Consider the following 22458-nt stretch of genomic DNA (forward strand, 5'->3'; position numbering starts at 1 on the left):
ATCGAAATTTCACAAATAAAGATCGTTTGTGGGAAGCAGCTTAAAAGGAATGCTACCCTATGCCAACGGAAACTTATCAGCGTTTGAATGACTCAATGTCAAGACAAATGGATAAAATTTGGTTGAATAAGAGAGCTTACACAGGTTACTAGTTGTTAGAAATTTTGAAGTCTTAAAATCGTTGGATTTGAAAAATTTTAATGCAATGGATTACAATACACCTATTTCATTGACCAGGTACTTTTTTGGATTTCATAGAGAAGAAAGAGTTACGATAAAGCATAGCATTTAATTTACAAATAAAAGTGTTCTTTTTCATATTAACGACTGTGCCTAACTATAAAATATTTGAATATAGAACTATTTTTAGAGAAAACTCAAAATTTCATGTATTTTTATCTCACACCTATTTTATTGACCAGCAGTGTATGTTCTAGCTCCGCGGAACAGCATATTGCTTACAAGAATTTTCAACAGTTTGGAGCCAGCCACAGGGAAGTGTTTGTCACCTTTTTTTGGAGACGAGAAACACTACCGATTTTTTTCCAACGCTGAGAAAATGTCAATTGCGAAAACTATAACTTTTCGACTGCACCAATACCAGCTTCTATCTGTGCGGTGGTAGTCGAAACCGATTCAAATATAGGTCATACTAGTATGAAATCCACTCTTCTTACGTTTCCCATTCACAAAAGATTAGAAACGTTTTGTGTCTCACCCAAGATCATTTAATTTAATTTTAGCACGTTTCTAGTAGAGGAATCGGTTATAGGCTTTGTAATTGTTGCTCGTGTGAATAAATTACCACTTTGTGATTGGTTCCCGTCGATTGTTATAGTGACGTAGCGCGGCTGCTCTTTGTCCTTACAGCTCACAGAGTCGTCAGTTGGTTCAGGAGGGTTTCGGTCGAGGACGCGGGACGGGGACATGTACTTTAAATAGGTTTTTCAGGACACGGGAAAACTTTTCCACTGCATCATTAACACGTTGTTCAGCATGGTCAGTCTAACCAGAATAGGAGAGTGATGTGGGTCAATATCAACTAGTGTGATCTCACATCCGGACGAAGCTCTTGTCCACACAATACTAGGTTGATTATAATCTCCAAATAGTATGAGACAAGCTTCAAGCTCCAACGAATTCGCAATGTCTATCGCTGAATCGATATGCTTCTGGATAATGTTTATGATATAGACGGAGTTTTGTTCCAAGATGATTAAAACAGCTATTAGCACACCACCCGCGTTTTTCCTCAAGTAATTTTATCACGATCGTTGCGATATACCGCATACATCCAGCCGAACAACTTCAAGAAGTTTTTTCGTCGTTCAGCAACAGTTTTAGTCAGAACAATAACGTCATCGTCGACATTAGATACAGCCACGAACAACTCACCAATTTTTGTTCGTAGACCCCTCACATTCTGGTAGTGTATCTCTAGTCCTGATTGGAATATCATTGTGTCATCAGGGTCTGAATTGCTGATTGCTAGACGGTTGCTTGACGGTAATTCTTTGTTTGGGGCTTAATAGCTATAACGCCCCGTATATGTAGGTCGCTGTCAAACTCCATATGATGGTATAGGGTTGCCAGGAGGCTGGAGAGATGTAACAGCTACCCTAGTAACAGCAGCGTAATCTTACGCTTTCTGTCAACAGAGAAAACATGGCAATGAAGGAGTTCGGTCAGTAACATTCTTTTTATTTCAAGTGATGAAATGATACGTATGAGTCTCTAGATGAGGTCTGTGCTAGAGAAAGTCTGTCGCAAATTTGTGAAAATTGTTAATGAGAAATTGCGGACATATGAACTTTTTAAGAGCGTTCCTTTAAAGTATACAAAAAAATCAGCAAAAAATTTTTACTGGCAATTGTCTGAAACGAAATTCAGGTATTCAAGATTTCCGAAACCTGTATTTTGAATGATTAACATAAGTATCAAATCATCCCAAAATATATCAAATTTGAGAACTAGAAATGTACAATTTTGGAACTCACGAAGACGAATTCTGTAATCTGTGAATCAATGAATGATGAGCTAATGATTCGAATATTGCTTAGAAGAAAAAGAGATTCTACGCAAGTCTCATAATTGGGCATATTAGAGTTACGAAAACAGAGAAAATACTTTAAATATCTATATTTTTAATGCATCCACGTGCATTTTAATGTGCAAATTTTCAGCGTATTCTTCTAGACCAATATCCCCTAAACTTTGACATAACCATTTAGAATCATGGCAAAAAAACATCAAAGCAACCCGAAAGTTTCGATCGTGATCGCCCGTCGAAAACCTCCGAACTCTGCACTCTCCAACCGGGAGAGCCCATAAATCACCTAAAAACACCATTTTTCCAAACAAAGCAAATCAGACTTACACTTAATCAGCACAACACCGCCATTTCCTTCGCCATTGTTATTCCCGGTCGGTAGCGGTGGCGGCGAAGGCAGCAGCGACTTGTTGCTACCATTACGGGAAATCGTCGTCGTCGTCGTCGCAGCCGCCACGGCCGTCATCATCGGCGTTGTAGTCACCGTTTTATTCCCACCACGGTTACCACCATCGCCATTATTATTCTTCTTGTTATTTTTATTATTAATCGCATTCTGCTGTAGTTGTTGCTGGTTTCCAGCAACATTGTTGTTTTTGTTATTGTTTGTGGTAACGTTCTTCGTACCACTTCCACCAACACCATTATTTCCACCACTGCCACTGCCATGGCCTGCTTTGCCATTTTTCTTCTTATGATGTTTCTTCTTACGTTCCATCATGATGGAGCTCAGGTTCTGTACTACTAGCTAAATATAATCCGAACAGTCGTGACACCAGAGGCTACACCCCTTCGAGATGGCCACGGTTGTTGCTATTAAAACTTTTCCCCCATCGGTTTCAACGATGCAAAAACTGATCTATTCATTTCGATCCGTGTGTGCGCACTCGCGAAAAAGGTCTAGCTTTAATCCTTTACGCGCCTAAGTACCAGTTTCCCATTAAGTACTTGAACTAGAGTCACTTAGAGATACTAATCACACTGCTTGTTCACCTGATCAGCTCCTATTAACACAACATGATTCCAATTAGGAGAATCACTCCAAACGCGGTGAAGCTTGCCAAGGTTCTACACCGTCCAAGCTCTGATGTCATTCGCGCGATAAGCCCCGGACTCTCACACTCAGGCACACCAGAATCACCGTCACCGTCCAGTCCAACTGAAAGCGAATTCGACGGGGTATACGATATTATTATTCTGCTGCTCAATTCCCACACCAGGTCTCGTTATTACAAATTCTACCGACGATTACACTTCATTTAGGCACTTCCTCTCTCTCTCTGTTTGAACGCGAAAATTGAAACAGAAACTAAACTATCTCAAAATTACAAAAACCAACACCAACCAGCATCCACACATCCACGGGCTAGCTTCACTATCAACCATATCCGGTCGTGTGCTGCTCACCCTGCTTTGTCTGTCCATTCATTCGATCGGTATCACTTTTTCGCAGGGGTCAACCCTATTCTTCTATTATGATTCTAATGAAACTTTCACGTGTGTTGATCGTACGTACACGGTTCCCGATTACAGCAAGCAGTCATTGACTTCTTGAATCGCTCGCTGCTAACCGACAATCTAGTTACCACACTTTGTCCCGAAGCCTTCTCCAATACCAACAAACTGCTGCGGCGCTCAGTCACAACTACCGTGGCGAATCCTTTGCACCTGTACACAGGTTTGACAGGCGTACGGAAAGGAATCCTCGTTTTTGTTTTTTATTCACAGTTTCTGGGTTCTTTGCGCGCCCTGTGCAACCGGGTAACAAAGAAGATGAAGAGATGCGCGTAGGGGCTCTACAATACACACGACGAGGGACGCGCGCACTACTGAGCCGACTGAACCGCGCGAGACGACAAACAGAAATGACGAAAACCCGGGGTTGCTTGCTCGGTGAGCTACGAAACTATTGTCGGTTGGTCGGCTGGTTGGTTGGATCATCGGGACACGGCACACACAGCTGCTTGCTACTTACTACTCGCGCTGATTCCAAAACTCCAAGAATTCAATGGTTTATCGAGCGGGGGAGATGGGGTAGGAGGAATTGGAAACGATCGCTCTCACTCACTCTGCACTTTTCAATGGAACTTGCTGTATTCTGCCTGCATAACTAACCGGGCGCAACGGAAGTATTTATGGTGTCTCCTGTAAGGTGGAGGAGGCGAGACGTGCCACCCGCTCCTAATTTGTTGTCTCGCTCTGTTGCTCCGCTAGTTGCACTCCATAAGCTATATGAACACCACGAAAAGTCACACAGAGGGAACGCACAACGAATACAAACATCACAGCACTTGGTTAAACGTTAACGACAACGGGGTACCGCCACTCCACGTGTGGGGGGCCGGGAGTTTCGGGTGAAGTTTAACTGGTCGTTGGCCAAATGAGTCAGACTTGTACGGGAAGGAAAAATTAAAAAAAAAAAAAAACGAACGAACGAACGACCGGTTGATGAACGGTGAAAATACGAAATGAATCTTGTTTTTGATGTTTGGCGGGAGAGTGCAGGAAACAGATTGCTGGAGAGTGAGAGAAAAGAATGAGCTACTTTTCGTGGCTTCATTCAATGTCGCATGGGGTAAAGGTGTTAAATAGAGGCGAAAATGGTTTCAAGGAAAACTTTTGTTTTGTGATTTTCTGGGAAAAAAATTTACATTGCGAAAATGGCTTTAGTGCTGTCAAGATAGATGAAAAAGAATCTTGAGAGCATTTTGTACAGTGGTATTGAGAAACACAGCTATTTTTACTAATGTACAACTCAAATAAACTATTGCACCGGTAAATATGAATTTGTAGCGTAGTTAGTAAATCGATTGTCTTGTACGCAGCGCACCTGGGTTAGAGTCTCGACTCTGCACATAGGGTTAGAAATTTTGCATAAGATATTTTTCTAACCCGAAGAGGCGAATGGCCTTAAGGTTAAAACCTCTATAATCGAAATAAAAAAAATTAATTCCCGGATAGTGTGGCTTGCTTGTGAAAATAGCACATTTTGATGTCACGGTGGTCGCAACTTGCTCACAAATTGTTTTAAATTTATATGCCAAACCAAAAAACGATTCGGGCCCCTGGGTATTTTTAAATGAAGTGCTCCATACCGGCTTGAACCTTGGTTCGAACCGGTCACAAATCTCGCTAGCTCCTGGTTTACCTCGAGTTTTTCAACAGCAACAGTCATTCTCAAGGCTACCAATATTTTCACTCGATCAGCCTTTCGCAAGACTACCTATATTTTTTTCGACAATTAGTCTTTCTCAAGACTACCTACCTTTCCTATTCAATCAGTCTTTTTCAAGACTAAAACATTTTTCAAGAACAATTCAGCCTAAAGAAATATTTAATTCTTCCAACATGCCTGGGCGAGGGCGACACACTCTTCTATAAAAATATATCACCTGGTTTTATATTTTTATATCGCTCTATATTTATTTATAATTAACTATAAAAGTTATAAACGTATTCGAATTGTTGAACGTTCGAAAAATAAATTCGAACAACCGTTACCATAGTACTCAGCTTAGTTATGCGTGCGATTGTAAACAATGAAAAAATGGTATTGCATCAATAAGAAGTGGTAAGTAGCTAAATATTTATTCATAATTCTTGCTCGTTTAGTTTGTATTTGCCGGGTACTAACTAGAGCTAGCAAGAATTACGACTTATCCTGGTATAGTGAAAGCGGAGCCAGATAGAAAAACGCGGCTTTGACAAATCCCAGTCTTGTTTCTAATCAGTTCTTTACACCATCTCTTAACATCGGTAGTGATTGAGCCCTCCCAACCGCAACAACAGCAGCAAACAACCATTATTCCAGCGCCTTTAGTCAACATTTCACAGCAGTAGGAGAAATTCAAGATGTTCCATCATCCGACCGATCGGTAGCAATAACGTTAAAACGACGATTCTACCACAAGGTTTGACGCTACAGCTACACTGCATATACAATACAGTTCGGGAGCACCGCAAACAGGAGGAATCACTATTGAATTGACAGTAATTCAGTTCATTACGGCGTTGTGGCCGTAGCACCGGGGTGAGATAATTGTTAACATAAAAACAGCCTAATGACTTTTTGATATTTTTAGTTGCTGTCTGAGACATACCAACACACCGATTTCCTTCGATCGTTTTTGAAGCATGCACGATGAAAATTCAAACGGTCACAGATCAAACGCATTCACCCTAGCAAATGGACATACTGAGGGATGTCAACAACCTGCGGGTAATGGGGATCACCACAATGGCCGATATAGCGATCTTTCGTCCTTCAAAGTTTTCAACAAGCAAATTGCACGAGAAAAATCGGTTGTTTCCCGTTAGTATCTCGTCCATGCTTCTTGTACGGTGACTAATAGATTTTATTTTAGATCCAATCATGACGGGTGTTCCCAGAGCGCAAAATTACACTACCTGGATCAGGGATAGATATCAATAGAAACTGCCAATGAAGTTTCACAAAAGAAACCATCTCTTGTGCCGTCCGGCCACTTTGGTAAGAAATCTTGTGTTTGCCTATTTTTTTTTCTTAATTCTTGCGGCAATTTTTTTCTTGTGAGACAACATCGAAAATCGCCTAGATTCAGTGGGAAAAGATTCGTCTTATTCGATAGTTTCCTGGCTCGATGAAAAAATAAATGGAAACAAATGATGCGCGATATTCTTCAGAAGATGTAATTCTACAAATTGATCCTCGTCAACAAAAGGACCTCGATTGCGATTCATCGAGCGGGAAAGTACCTATTCGTCTCGGCAGTTTACCAAATCGAAAGCAGTTATCGCCACTGCGCGGACGGTAGAAAAGTTTCACGTGCATTAAGGCAATCCTTCCTCTCATGATGTTCCTAAGACTAAATTTTTACACAACTATCCTGGGCATTACGTTATGCTGTGTCCTAATAAACGGGTGTAAGGATTAACCAATGAATAAATAAAACTTTCTTCGACTCTTTCAAACACTATTTATTCTTAATCATATGATCCCTAATATGATCCATATCAACACAGAACTGGAGTTTATGTTGGCAAAACATGATTACGTTACAAAATTATGATGTCCGTTAAAAAACTTCACGCGCCGTTCGACCAGAGCATGTATTGCTCCCACATCCGGTTGGCCCAAGTATTACTCCCGCATCCTGGTACATGTTGGAACATCCCCCGTGGCAACGAACCTGTCTGTACTGCAGCAATATTGCTACGAGAAGACCTCAAGAATCGCATCCGAGTGCCTTTGCCTTCAACGCAACATTTTCAAACTTGCCGTGAAAGTTCTACAGGAATATTTTCCAATTGAAGTTGGTCGAAACGAAGTGCTCACATTCCGGATGGAATTCCGTAGGTAGATTAAATTTCTTTGTGATCCTTAGAATGTTTGTTCAACATTCTGGAAGAAGGGAAAAATAGTAAGATTGGTTTGCAGATTAATATAATTGTTGATTTACCTGCTGTTCCGTAAGTATTCTTCTACGTCATATGCAATCAGATCGTCAACAATAAAAAACAACACTCATAAATTCACCGCACACTGAGAATAAGTTCGAATATAAGTTCGAAAGTTGTTGAATGTATAGGTGTATAAACTTATAATTAGTTCATAATTTTACAAAAACATTATATTTTTATAATAATTTATAATTTTTTGAAAGTGTCACGCCCCTTGTGCTTGGGTCCTCCCGGAAAGGCAGTGTGTCAAAAATTAAAGCTAAACGGAAAAGGGTATCTTCTCCACCCGAAAATTCAATTGACTGCAGCAACTCATTCGATGTTTTATCCGAATGTGAAGCTGATGAAATTTCTAAATTTCCTCGCATTACGCATAATGCCAATGAGAAGAAAACGCAATCATCTCCGCATACAGGGTGTTTGGTTCATGGTTAAGAATCTCTCGGGGGGTGATAGACTGCCATATTTGGAGAAAAAAATTGTTCTACACATACCATCAAATCTCAACCGTTACAGAGTTATCGAACATTTAGTGTAAAAAACTTATTTGTCTTAAAATAACTCTAACTTTAAAAGTATACTTTGTATTTTAAATGTTTTAGTTCCATTCGAAAGGTGAGAAAATTTCGCATTGAGTGATGCCCTCACATGTTTCAGCTAATGAGTTTAAATAGCCTTTTCAAATTAATTTATTGAAAATTAAACAATTTCAGACGATTTTTCGCTCATTTCTTGAAAATCATAATAGTTAACCTCATCTTTTTAATAATTCAGATTGTTAGTCTTGATGAGCTGCTTTATTTGTTCTTTGACATGATACACTTACCTTTTCTTATTTTCATGATTTTGGGTTATTCAACTTGGATATTTTTATGTTATTTTCACTAGTACCAGCTCTAATTGAAAAATTACGGCACTTATTGTACTTTTTTTCTTTTTATTCGAAAGCCAGGAAAATTTTACAGTGAAAAATGTATTAATACCTTTCAGTTAAGTGAATTTAGTATTCTTTTAAAAGTAAATTAGTTTAAAGTTAGTGCTATTATTGGCATTTTCGTTAATTTTCTTAAAATAGTAAATTATAAACATCACCATTATTATCATGGAAATAATGCATCTCAGCAAGCTCTACAGTTCTTTCTTTGACTCCATTCAATTATCTCTTTTGGTTTCGACGCAAAATCGTTTTTATCACATCGTTTCATATGCAAAAATAACGATTTCGAACCCACTACATTTGTGGCGAGCTCATGCTGTGTTAACTATTAAATAGCAGCAAAATGAAAAGAGATGTAGATAAAGTGTCAAATTAAAAGTTATAGAGAACATTAAGGGGCATCAAATGAACAATAGTAACGATAAATTTTGTTGATTAATAATTAGAATAATTAAAAAACTCTCCAAAAAACACAAATTTTGAGATATTTCGTTAGTAAAAAATCATTTAGTACACTTAACTAAAAGACATTTGTACATACATTGATAGGAAATTTTCTCAGCTTTCCAATGAAATCTTGTAAATAATGATATAAAGCATATTTTTTTAGATTAGAGTCTTTTAAGCACTTGCAAGTCGGTTACGGGAAAAGTATAGTAATTAAATTACTAAGAAATGAGAAGAGATAGAAATATGACGTCCAAGAACAAATTATGAATCGTCCTAAAACTCAACTTTTGGATACTGGATATTGCTATAATCATACTTCATTATTTCGAGAAAATTAGCAAAAACCTCCTCAAAAACACTAACTTTTAACTACTTTACAGTTAAAAGGTAATTAAAACTAATTACTTAAAAGATATGAGAACACCATTCAATAGAAAATTTCCTCACCTTTCGAATGGAACTAAAACATTTAAAATACAAAGTATACTTTTAAAGTTAGAGGTATTTTAAGACAAATAAGTTTTTTACACAAAAAGTTCAATAACTCTGTAACGGTTGAGATTTGATGGTATGTGTAGAACAATTTTTTTCTCCAAATATGGCGGTCTATCACCCCCCGAGAGATTCTTAACCATGAACCAAACACCCTGTATAACAGTGATGATCTCCGACTTCAAAGCCTTTCGAACTGAGCTTTCGACGTTCCTTCCGGACGTGAAAGTCTCTTTTCAGATTGGCCGAAGAGGAGAATGTCGAGTTACAGCGGAAGAATTAATTGGCCACAAACGACTACTCCAGTATCTTACGGAGAAGTTATATAAATTTTATTCATATGATTTCAAGACAGCTAGACCACTTAAGACTGTCTTGAAAGGTCAAAGTTTGGATGAAATACCCAACGAATTGAAAAATTTACTTGGCTTTTTTCCTTCACAAATTATTCTTATGAAGAGAAAGGCTAGCGGCGATAACACGCCAGTACGCTTTGGAATTATCCAGGAGCTTTATTTAATTCATTTTAACCGTAATGAGGTTAATAATTTGAAAGTATTTGAAAAAGCACATTTTATGTTCCACGTGCGAGTAAAGTGGGAACATTATAGACGACATGGGGACAGAATTCAAAATCTGACCCAGTGTCGTAGATGCCAAGTCTTTGGGCACGGCACAAAAATTGTCATTTGGATTCTAAATGTATGATCTGTGGTGATAAATCGCACACGAAAGATAAGTATCCGGTCCGGTGAAAAAAACCACAAAAAGTTTCAAATGCGCTAATTGTAGCGAAAATCATAAATCGAATTTCTGGGGTTGTCCTGTTCGAGAAAAAATTGTAAATTCTCGTTCTAGACAACAAAAACAACAAATAAAAAATGTACCTACTTCTCTTCAGGTACACTTCAATAAAACACATTCAAACGTGTTAATCCGATACAAAATAGATTAACAACTTCTTCTACCTCCGTCACACCATCCTACAATGGTATGTCATCTTGTTTTAGTGGCAGGTGGCAAGGCCAAAATAATCGCTACCGCTACCACGCCTACAAACTGATTTGCACCCAACGCTTCTTTTAGTCCAACGGATCTAGGTAGCGTAACGGAAGAAAAATTAAAATACTTGCGGGACTCTATGTTACCTATGATGATTGCTATGTTGAATTCTACCTGCATGTTTGAATCTTTTCAAGCGGGGTGGGAATTTGCTAACAAAATTGTAATGAAATTAAAGTTTAACAATAATTAATCATTTAAATTTATTAAATTGGAATGCTCGTTCATTAAAAACGTGTGAAGACGAACTTTTCAATTTCTTGAGGATACATAATGTGCATATAGCCGTTGTGACCGAAACTTTTTTAAAACCAAATATTAAATTGAAGAGTAACTCTAATTTTGTTATTCATCGATTTGATCGAATTGTTGGATTCGGCGGAAGAATCGCAATAGCGGTTAATCGCAGGATCAAACATTCCGTTACGCCGTCTCTTGACACCAAGGTGATCGAGAGTTTGGGTATCGAAGTTGAAACTGATCTTGGTATCATTTTTATTGCTGCAGCTTATTTGCCTTTTCAGTGCACCGGCGAGCTAATTAATTTCTTGAAAGGAGACTTACAAAAACTTACAAGAAATCGGTCGAAATTCTTCATAATCGGTGATTTTAACGCCAAACACCGAGCCTGGAATAATGCTTAAAGCAATTCCAACGGTAAACTACTTTTTAATGATTGCTCTGCTGGTTATTATTCCATTTTGTTCCCGAATGGTCCTACGTGCTATTGGTCTGTAAGGAATCCGTCAACAATTGATTTGGTTTTAACAGATCAAAGTCACCTTTGTAGCGAATTGATTACACATGCTGACTTTGATTCTGATCATCTACCAGAAACTTTTTCAGTTTTTCAAGAAGCTGTTTCCAATCGCATTGGCTCAGTGTTCAATTATCACAAAGCGAATTGGGAAAGGTACAAAACTTATATTGAGAATAATTTTAATCATGACCTTGATTTACAAAATAAAGCTGACATTGATACGGCATTATAAAATTTAAGTAATTCTATAGTTGATGCTAGAAATTTATCAGTACCAACAACACAGTAAAAATTTAATACTCCTATTATTGACGACGATCTTCAACTTCTAATTCGCTTGAAGAATGTTCGAAGACGTCAATATCAACGTTCTCGTGATCCTGCTATGAAATGTATCTATCAGGATCTACAAAAAGAAATTAAACATAGATTCACACTCTTAAGAAATGAAAATTTCGCGAAAGAGGTTGAACAAATCAAGCCAAATTCTAAACCATTCTGGAAACTTTCTAAGGTTCTTAAGAAACCTCAGAAACCAATTCCAGCTTTGAAGGAAGGTGACCACATCTTACAAACGAAGAAAATGCTCAAAAACTTGCTCAGCAGTTTGAAAGCGTCCATAATTTTAATCTCAACGTTGTGAGTCGTATTGAAACCGAAGTCTCACAAAAATATGAAATCGTTTCAAGACAAGTATTGTCTCTAGACGATATTGTTGCAACAAACTATGATGAGATCAAATCCATCATGAAAAAGTTAAAAAATATGAATGCTCCAGGTTATGATGGAATTTTCAACATTCTTCTTAAAAACCTTCCCGAAATCACCATGAGATACTTGGTCAAAATATTCAACAAATGTTTTGAATTAGCATATTTCCCTGAAAGATGGAAAAATGTCAAGGTTATTCCAATTTTGAAGCCAGATAAAAAGCCAGCATCACAACACCCTACAGGTTTCTTATCAGAATTGTAAATCTAATAAGCTAACCCGCGTCCCGCAAGGATCAAGCGTCGCACCAATCCTATACAATATTTTTACCTCTGATCTTCCAAATCTACGTACAGGCTGTAAAAGTCACTTTTCTGTGATGATACTAGCATCTCAGCCACTGGTAGGAATCTTCGTATTATCTGCAGTCGACTGCAACGAAGCTTGAATATTTTCAATGATTACATGAAAAAATTGCCACTAATGCCGCAAAAACACAATTGATTGTGTTTCCGCATAAGCCAAGAGCTTCTTCTCTTAAACTAAATAATGACCATATTATTAAATTTAATGGTTTGAATTTAACGTGGTTAGATCAAGTTAAATACTTGGGTTTGATTTACGATAAAAAACTCGCTTTGAAGGATCACATTGAAGGAATCCAAACCAAATGCAACAAATATAAATAATGTTTATACCCTCTTATAAATAGAAATGCTAGGCTCTGCCTAAAGAACAAACTATTAATTTATTAACAAATATTTAGACCGGCAATGCTATATGCAATGCCAATCTGGGCAAGTTGTTGTGCTGCTAGGAAGAGAACGCTTCAAAGGATTCAGAATAAAATTCTGAAAATGATTTTAAAGCGTCCTCCCTGGTTTAGCACAAATGAGTTGCAAAGACTCGCAAACATAGAAACATTATAAATCATAAGGAACGGTATTATAAGCAACTTCCGACAAAAATCGTTGCAATCTTCAATTGCAACGATTAGCTCTCTTTATAGTTTATAAGTTCGTTTATAAGATTTGTTTAGCTCTTTATTCACAAGACAAGTAGGTTTAAAACATCCTACTGAAAAAAAAAACACAAAACTGTGAAAGCATATTATATCTGAATAATAATCAACTGAATCATGTATACAATAGGAATGAAAAGTCACCACTTGTGGCTGAACACCCAATATACTAAATTGGAAATGTAATGCAAACAAAACAATATAATTAAATAGAAGAAAAAAGAGCACAAATAAATACAATGAGAGAACTATGAGTACTTTGAAATGCAATTTAACCGTAAAATACGGAATGATACTTCGAAATAGAAACGAGTATTTTTTTGGGAATTTTACCCGATGTGACTTATATGGACGGAGAGTGAGAAATATTAAACTGAGAGAAATCGTTTTCCTTTAACGTCACACGTCAGCGATCCATTCATTCACTGAGTGTCGCATGGAACATAGTGTTCATTTTACATGACATTATTCTGTCGATCTTCACATGTCAGCCGACAATTTGGATGAACTGTTTTATGTTGTATTTTCCTTAAAAACATCGGGATGGTAAATAGCACCGATCATGAGAAGTGAAGTTTTTTTTTTCATTCCTTACTATTAGACTTGCATGCATGTTGAATATAAAAGTAGAGAATATGAAGCGATGAAGACAAAACCATTTCTAGTCGTTAGCAACAATTCACATTGTTCTGCTTTCATATTCACCATGTGTTTTAAAAACAATATAATGGATTTAAGATGCCGTTTTTGGGATGCTGTTCTTCAGAATTTGGAGTGAATTTCATACTTGTCGAATTTCTTCATCAATGGAGATTTTAAACGTAGCTACTACCACCGCAGGGCATATAGATAGAAGGATTACAAACGCGCTGATTTATGGCACCTAACACATCACCATGGTGATACGTGAAACATAAAGTCGTGTTCCATAGTAACTGCGCTGAAACGCTACCCGTTGATGAATACGTAGTCACAAATCGGTCACTTCCTACTTAGCGCTCAAATGGTGTTAAAATTAGATCGCATACTATACAAAACAATTGAGGCACCCCGGTGTCGGCCGGTGATTTGAAATGGCCCTCTTACGCTGCCATAGTCTAGCATTTTTGATTCCATTATGATCCCCAGAATGACATCTACACACACACACACTTACCTTCAAAGCTGCTATGCAGTGCCCCACTGGACGACATCCGCTTGGACCAACCTTTCCTGGACCAGAATCCGCCCTTGCTCGACTTGACAAAAGTCGGAGAACTGGGAGTGGAATGTGTTCCCTTCCGGGAAGGTTCACCTGTTTCCTTCATCCTGCGCAACGATCGCGTACTTCCGCTCAGCCACTTGCTTAAATTCTTCCCCTTACAAATTGCTTTTATAGACCCGTAGGATCGATCAGCCGAGTGGGAGCTGGCAATACTGCGAGTATCCTCCTGTCCGATTCTTTCCAACAGCATCATCGATTGGTGATGACTCTGTTGCTTAAGTGACAACATCCGTGCTTCTGTTTTCTTGGCTCGCAGATTCCCGATATAACAGGTGCTACCGCTGCTGCCCGAAAAACCACTATCCAAATCGGTACACTGACCGGTGCCACCGGACGATTTTCTCCGGTAGTTTGAGACACCCCGTCGATTACAGTCGTTATTACGGCTGGGTGTTTCCTCAGCCATCAACATCGCCTCAACGGATAAATTCAATTCACCCAGCACCTTTCGGTGGCATTGATGCACCTGCCGGAACTCCTCTTCCACAATCACACTTTGATTCAGTGACATCAATGAAAGTCGACCACTCGGTGTACCCGGTACGATCCCCCCCTCGCGCTCGTTTTCTTCGTGAATAATTTCCTCGTAAATGTTTTCACAGGGGGAACCGGGGAAGCGACCAGCACTTCCGACACTAGTCCGTCGAGCGTACAATCGGTTCCGTTGGCCACTACCTCCCAGGGCCATCAGGGTACGCATGGAACTGGAACCGGCGACCAGCGATGAGAGTGGAGTCCGCGGTGTAGACGGACCAGCCGTGGAAGAGGGCCCACCTGCGTTGGGATCGAACATGTAGGACGGAATGTTGGAATGACGGAGTGGTACACCCGGTTCGTAGTAAGCGTAGGAGTAATCCTGATGTGGGTGATATCGTGGTGGACTGGTGGCGGAGGACGCCGAGGTTCTCGGCTCGAACAGTTCCATGGTGGCAACGATGTTGGTTGGTTTCGTGATCGGTACTGAGGTGGGCGAAGTCTGATGGGACGATCCAGCTCCTCCCGCACGGTAGTCATTTTGTTGTGGAGCATTCTGATAGATTTGCTGCTGGTGACAGGTACCGGTACCGCCGTTTCGGTAGGAAGCGCTATGAGTGTTACCGGAAATGTACTGATGGGCAGTGTAGCATTCCGGGCAGGATGCGGCCAACTGACAGCAGCTGGGTATGGTCGTCGGCTGCGACGGAGATGGTACGTGGTGTGCGGGATAAAACTGTTCGTGTTTTTGGCGCTTTTGCTTTGATTTCTTCATTTGGAAGGAGCGGCGGCAGGTGCGGCTGTTTTGGGGATCAGTGCGAGATCATTCGTGTGGATTTTTTCTGCGAAAAAAGAAATGAAAGAACAAATTATTATAAAGACTAGTTCATAGTTGGGTGAAATAAAACAACCGGTTTTGATTCGTCAATTGAAGGGGGACCGACAAGCACCTATATATCATTTTTATAGCGGATGTTTACAATTGACTGAGGGGGGACTTGGATGGGAGAATGTGTCACATCTACACAATATCACGAACAGATCGGTATGAAGTACTAAGGGGGAGATACGATACCGTAACCAACGTCACCAGTTGATTGGTAAGTTCTCGAAGAGGATGTTCAGGGTTCAACATTTCTGGGCACTGACCACCGATAGGTCTATTCTCAAAAAGACATTATTGTGGCCGCAAATATTGTATCTGAATAGATCCAATAAACAAGGGATCATGATCATCCCTATTACCTTAATCACACCGTGATCTAGTAGCCAGTTGAATCTATGATACTCTGACCGCTCGTAGAAGCCAGCCATATTAACTACCCCCTAAAATAGTACCTAGCATAGATGGAGCTGGGCTTTTGTTGCCGAGGGGATTCGGTGGTTGCACGAGTTGTCAACTTGTTAAATTGAAATAAATCGTGCTATTTATTTCGTTTCTGTCGACGGGGCCACTCAGCGGCTTCGGCCCGATTTTGTCTGTGTTATTCGTGTCCGGTGTTTATAATTCAATTCGTTCGTTCAGCGCAGAATTTGTGTCCAGATTTTTAACCATGGGATTCGTCGTCGGAAACCGAAGCGCTCTGATGTTTTCGAATGATTTATGATCTAGCGCTATTTGCTAGGCCGCAATTCAACCAGCCTCTAGTGGTGGAAAAGCTGGAAATGGCTGATAATGGAAGTCGAATTTAACTAATAAGCGCTTATCCGCATGTCCGGTCCCGGGCAGGTTGTGACGTCTACAGCGGAGTGCAAATGAAAGGCGTCAGAATTTGGGCAACATAGAGCCGGATTGTGGGAAAATGTATGTGGCCTAATTCTGAAATGTTGAGTGATAGGGTGGTTAGCTTATTTCGATCCTATTAGAGGAGATGCTGGTCTATTTTGTTAATTACTCAACCTTCAATCGATGAAATACTTTGTGTATCTATTGAAATTAATGTCACATTATTGGCTTCGTGTCAGTCGGCCGGGTATAACCGCAAGATGTGAGAGATCCGTTCAAAATAGTGTTGAGCCTTCGTGAGATCACAAGAAGGACCGAAAAAGCTTTTGGAGACACTTGGCTTTGTAGATTTCTTCGTTGATAATCCCAGGTGTGATGAAGGGTTAACTTACTTGGCCACATCCGCTGATTGCTTGCTACACAACATTTTTTTGCGAACTCCTACAGTTTTTTTCATACTCTCTTGGGAATGGCCATGCTTGTAGTATTTCTATTCCTGCATTTGTCTAGTGTCGATGGCTGTGTCCGTCTTTCTGTTCACGTGGCGAAACATTTATTAAAGGGATGATCCATAAATGACGTAGCATTTTTTGAGTGATTTTGAACACCCCCCTCTCCCCTCGTAGCATTTCGTCACAAACCTCCAAATACCCCCCCTGGCAATTACGTAGCTTGACGGTAACTCTGCCCCCCCTTGTCCCGGTAAATTTTTTTTAAAAAATCTATTCTTTTCCCCTTTAAAAAAGCTACGTAGCATGACATGACCCCCTACCCCCCTGTCGTCACACATCATCACAAAATACAAAACTCCCCCCTCCCCCATATAAAGCTACGTCATTTATGGATGATCCCAAAGGTGAAAATAAGTGTCAATCTTATGGGTTTTTTTCATTGAAAAACTTCGGGATAGTGGATTGCAATGGTGGTACATTTTCTAGCAAAAGAGAAGGCCACTAGACGTGTTTCATTCCCATTTCTGCTAGAAAGTGCAAAACCAGTGCAATCCACTACCCCGGTGTTTTTCAATGAAAAACGACATTAATAAAGTACATTTATATAGTTACATCATGTACGAAATTCTGTACTGGCAACGTATTTCGGTTTAACCAAACTATAGAAGTTTAGTGAACCTCCTTCGAGGAATTTCCCACGGTGGAATTATCGTTATCTATATTAAACAAGCTAATAGCTGTATGGCACTCAGATCGTTCCGTGATCTAGTAAAGTGCCGTATACCTGCGCGAAACAATAAAAACACTGCTGTGCTTTTGATAGTTCAAGGTTTTTGCAAATTAATTGTGCTATTTGTTTTAGTGTTCCGTCGTAGGCAGGTCGATTAACATCGACAACATCCGGTCGTACACTGATTAAAGATAACTTTACTATTCACTGATTCCACTTTTATTTTCTGATATCTACCGTCATTCTAGGTCCCCCCATCGGCATGTTTACGTTTTTAAATGGTCTCTCTAAAAAAACCCACCTGATGTATGTTGAAATAGATTCCGATTCCTCATTTGAAGCAGGGTTGCCATTATTTTTCAAAGAATTTCTGGCAGATCAATTAAAAATGTCTGGCAAAATCTGTCACTTAACAGCGACCTCAAAATCATTAATATTTATCAATCGATTTTTGATAAATTTTGGAAAATATGCCGCAAATTTTCAAAATGTGTGTGCAAACATTTCTTTAATTTAAAAATCTGGCAGAATGAGAGTTTTGTCTTTTTGTCTGGAAGCTGCAAAAAACTCTTGCTGTGCCAGATAAATCTGGCATAATGGCATCGCTGATTTGAAGTCACCCGTCGAACTCGCTTGAACCGTTTGTGATTGGTACACGAAAAATGTGATTCCGGACTTTTCAATAAAGATTTAGAAAGTCCTGATGGAACGATATATGACCGAGACAGGGTTGTGGTTTCCTGTCTAAAGCAAGCAAGCGACTTTACTGGTGATAAGATCCTTACGATGGAATTACGTACCTGCCCACAAAGTACAGATAAAAGGTGTAGTTACCGATTCGAGTTTGACATGCGTGAATCTGCTGCAGTACACTATTCAGAATCAGTACCATAGAACGAAAAAAAAAACTTATGTCCATTAAGACCTATGTCCGGTTGACTTTTGCGGAGCCTGCTTTGCCAAATGCTGTCCTCTTCGACTAGGTTCGTCTACCTGTTCGCTTTTTTGTTCTGCGAGTCATGAATTGCACCAAATGCAAGTAACTGGTCCACACAACAATATGGTGGGAATATTCCCAAGAAGCATTTCTAGTTTTATAGCACACTAGAAGTGCCATCTAAGTTTTAAGGAGGACTTCAAGAGTGGCATAAAACCTTAATTGTTACTAGGGTTAAAAAGTGGCCATGTGAGGGTAGTTTATATGAGCTGTCGTCATACTCCGCGCCAGTAGAAACCATGCACGTACACGGTGTGCGTACTCCATGCACGTACACGGTGTGCGTACACCTCTCGTACACACAGGTTCGTGGTACTAGTTTTCTCCTTCTCACTTTCATCATCACTAGCGTTGACTCTTTTTGCCTTTGTGTGAACCGTTCTCGTGTACGCACCCGGTGCACGCAGACGGATGTTTGAACTAGAGTTTGAACATCGTTCGTTTGGGTTCGACGTTCGAGGCGAACAAGTACATCGAGACGAAGCATGTTTGAGGTTGAACGCGTGCACGAAATTTTGTACACAGGCGGCACAAACTTGTCGATGTTCATGGGAAGTCTAGTAGAAACTGAAGCGTTCCCTTAAGGGGAGGATAAGGGTTTCAGTGTGAAAACACACTTTTTTGCGATATTTTTTAAAACTTTAAGTGAAGCGAATTGATCAAAACTTTTGTACATTATAATATATCATTTCAATAATATTCTGTATTTTTTCTATGCAAAAAATAGTGACGAAGCTTTTTGTAGAACGTATCTGGAAAAAACATGATTTGCGGTGTTACCTGCCATTCAAAAACTACTTACTATTTCTTTCAATCTTTGTATACATATTCTATGTAAAAATACCTAACCTCTGTGTTGAGTTTTTGAGATAATTTTTTAATTAAGGGGGTGTTAAAATTTTGAAATGTTGGTGGAAGGGGTTTGTGTGGAGGGGGTGGGGGGTTAGTGGAGTGGGAGTGGAAGTCCTTCATCCTATTTCGGTATACGGGGTGTGAGGGTGGTCCAAGGGGAGGGGAGTGATGAAGGAGGTAGGTGTAAGGACAAGGGGGTGTGGCGACGCGATACTCAACTGCATATTTTGCCTTGCAGTTGAGACTTGGTTTGAGAAAATCGGTTCGGTCATCACCGAAGGATCGATGTGATTATAATTGTGGAATATGCCCGGAATCCGGAACTTTCGGAATCGTCGATAATGGACAATACATTCCATGAATGTTTTATTGGCAATCTAGATGTGATCTGGATGTGCGAATCGAAGTAATTTGGTGACGATTTCAATAGTTTTTAGCCTCTGAGGTATTACGATTGTACCGATTTATGTGGTTATTTTACTAACCAACCTGTAACTCTGGAACCAAAAGTCAGAACCGAATTAAATTCAGCATTTGAAATCAACTTTGTAAAATTCGGTAGAGAATGCGCTGGGAAATAGGTGTGATATTGGCTTAGGAACTTCGCGAGCAGGGTAGATTTTTTCACAATTTTTGATCACAGATTTTCTTACAGATGACAAATTTTTGACATTTTGATTAAAATTTCACAGATTGCTGGAAATATAGTGATTTTTCACAGATTTTTTTTGAATTTTAACACAGATTTCTACAGATTTTTGTTCGGTTACATCACAGATGGTAAACAGATTTTTTTGATCGGAACACAGATTTCAATGTGGCATCCCTGCTTGGCGAGTTTTCCCGGAGGCATCATGAACCGTCATAGGTGGCCAATGTGGTCCAAAACTGCTTTGATTGATCATTAGTGATCCAGACCCGCAAACTAGAGTAATGCTGCACCCATTTTAATGTTTTACATTATTTGGACATCAGGGTTGTACCAGTTTATATGGGAATTTGCTGTGTGATCGCACTCTTCAACCCATAACTCCGGAACCGGAAATCGGATCAACTAAAAATTCAATAGCTTGTGGGAGCGTTATATCACCGATAACAGACGTTTAGGCTCGATTTGAATCGTGTGTAAATTTGTATTTTAATTTAGTCTTACCGTGGCTGTTTCGAAAAAAAATTCTAAGCGTAGAGATCATTTGGGCATTCACAGTGATCCCAAATTCAAACAAAGTTTGAGCGAATCCTATACATTTCTTTTGTAAGAAATTGTTTTGGTGAGTGTGAACTATAGCAAATTTTTACCCGGTTTTTCGGCAGTGTTAAAATATTTCTGGGTGTCTGCCAGGCAGAGCTCTGTCTTTCGTAAAATTCAATCGCAGTTTTTGGCTACACCACATTCAGCGAATAATTCCAGCTGTTGTGGGACAAGTATGTAATTCTCAATTGAGCAGATTTGATGAAATATTTTGAAATCGTTTTTGAAGGACCAGTGAGTAGTCTTCAGCATAAATACACGCCATTGAAGTAAAGCAGAAACATCAACGGTCTTAATTAGCTTCCCGGAGCTATTTATGGCAAAATTCAAACAAAGAGAAACAAAGGCGAATCCGCCCACCAGACCTAGCAGAGTTGTGACAGTGCCAAATTTTCTTCCAAGCGGACTACATTCATATGATTCTACTAAGGTGTTAGAAATGGCTATTACCCAGATAAATGGGTAAGACATTCAACATATTCATGGTATATCAGTTTAATACAGAGTAACGACGAATCAAATATACGAAAAATGTCAATGAGATTTTTTGTGGGTTTTATCCATTTTTGGAGAATTACTAAAATGTACACAAAATTGAGAAATATCTACCCAAACTCGTAAAAAGGTTATCTATCCAAAAATAGGTAAAATTTATGAGAAAATCCCCTTTGACGTACTTCCAATTTTTATTTCAACGTTACTCGGCATTACCAGGTACACAATTTCCCGTTTCTGTGGGAAATACGTGTTTCCAACATCTGGGTAGTGTCATATGAATGAACTATAGTCCGCTTGGAAGCAAATGTTGCGCTGTCATAGGTCTGGCGGGCAGATTTGCCCCTCCGATTAACCTTTCTTTCTTTTTGTTTGAATTTCGCCATGAATAGCCCAGGGAAGCTATTTTATTATATATCTACTGCATGAACTCTGCGTCGAACAATGTTGAAACAGTAATAACTATAATATTTACTGTCTTATGGTTATCGTAGGGTAAATGCTACTGTAAAATTCTCATCGGGCGTAGCAGTCAGTGTATCTTTCATTTCAAGTTTGTAAAAATCGGCGAGAAGATCGCTGGAAAATAAGTGACATTAGCTTGTATTACATCATTTGGGCATCATAGTGGCACCAGTTTATATGGGAATTTGATGTGTGACCGCACTATTCAACCCGTAACTCCGGAACCGAAAAATCGCATCAGCTAAAAAATTAATTGCAGCTTATTGTACCGTTTATTTGAAACAAAGTTTGTGCAAATCGGGTCAGCCAAATCTGAGAACATTGAGTGACATTATTTGATAAACACATACATACATACACAGAGCCATTTTGCGATAACGACGAACTGAATCGAATGGTATATGACCAAGGATGCAAAATGCCTACCTTTTCTGCGGCTGTAATTTTTCTGCCTACATTCTCATTTCTCTCTTTATGCTGCTGTCGTCCGCTAGTGCAGGACGTCCAGCGCTGTACGGCTGCCTGTGTGCAAAGCAGTAACATGACAAGAAACTACTGTCCCCAGTACAGCCATCAGACGCGAGCGGTACAGCTTCTCTTTCCTTATTTTACATTTTTTAATATTTTCAATCTTTTTAATATTTTTATTCAAAAATGACTACAATGAATGCGGCTCACTTACGCCACGGCTGGCATTAACGCTTTCGTGTGCGGGCCTCTCCCTTTGACTATGCACAGAAAAATGTACAAAGCGAGAGAACAAACTTTACTACGCCACACTCTCACCGAGCAGTCGGAGTACAGCAGCAAAACAAAAATGTATTCTACT

At 39.4% G+C, this 22458-nt stretch overlaps 2 protein-coding genes across 2 annotated transcripts; both read right to left on the bottom strand.

Moving 5' to 3' along the window:
- Nucleotides 1–2336: 2336 nt before the first annotated feature.
- Nucleotides 2337–4486, bottom strand: LOC131676196 (probable serine/threonine-protein kinase ndrD). Its single transcript, XM_058955318.1, has 2 exons — nt 4166–4486; nt 2337–3054 (listed from the first exon to the last, which is right to left on the bottom strand). Exon 2 carries the CDS (start codon nt 2769–2771, stop codon nt 2337–2339), a length of 435 nt encoding a protein of 144 aa, XP_058811301.1. The 5' UTR covers nt 2772–3054; nt 4166–4486.
- A 9441-nt stretch (nt 4487–13927) lies between these two features.
- On the bottom strand, nt 13928–15501 carry LOC131689939 (uncharacterized). The gene has a single exon (XM_058975338.1). The coding sequence runs from the start codon at nt 15433–15435 to the stop codon at nt 14059–14061; it is 1377 nt and encodes a 458-aa protein (XP_058831321.1). The 5' UTR covers nt 15436–15501; the 3' UTR covers nt 13928–14058.
- Nucleotides 15502–22458: the final 6957 nt, after the last annotated feature.

Source organism: Topomyia yanbarensis, chromosome 1 (assembly GCF_030247195.1).
Source record: "Topomyia yanbarensis strain Yona2022 chromosome 1, ASM3024719v1, whole genome shotgun sequence".
NCBI classification, from domain to species: domain Eukaryota; kingdom Metazoa; phylum Arthropoda; class Insecta; order Diptera; family Culicidae; genus Topomyia; species Topomyia yanbarensis.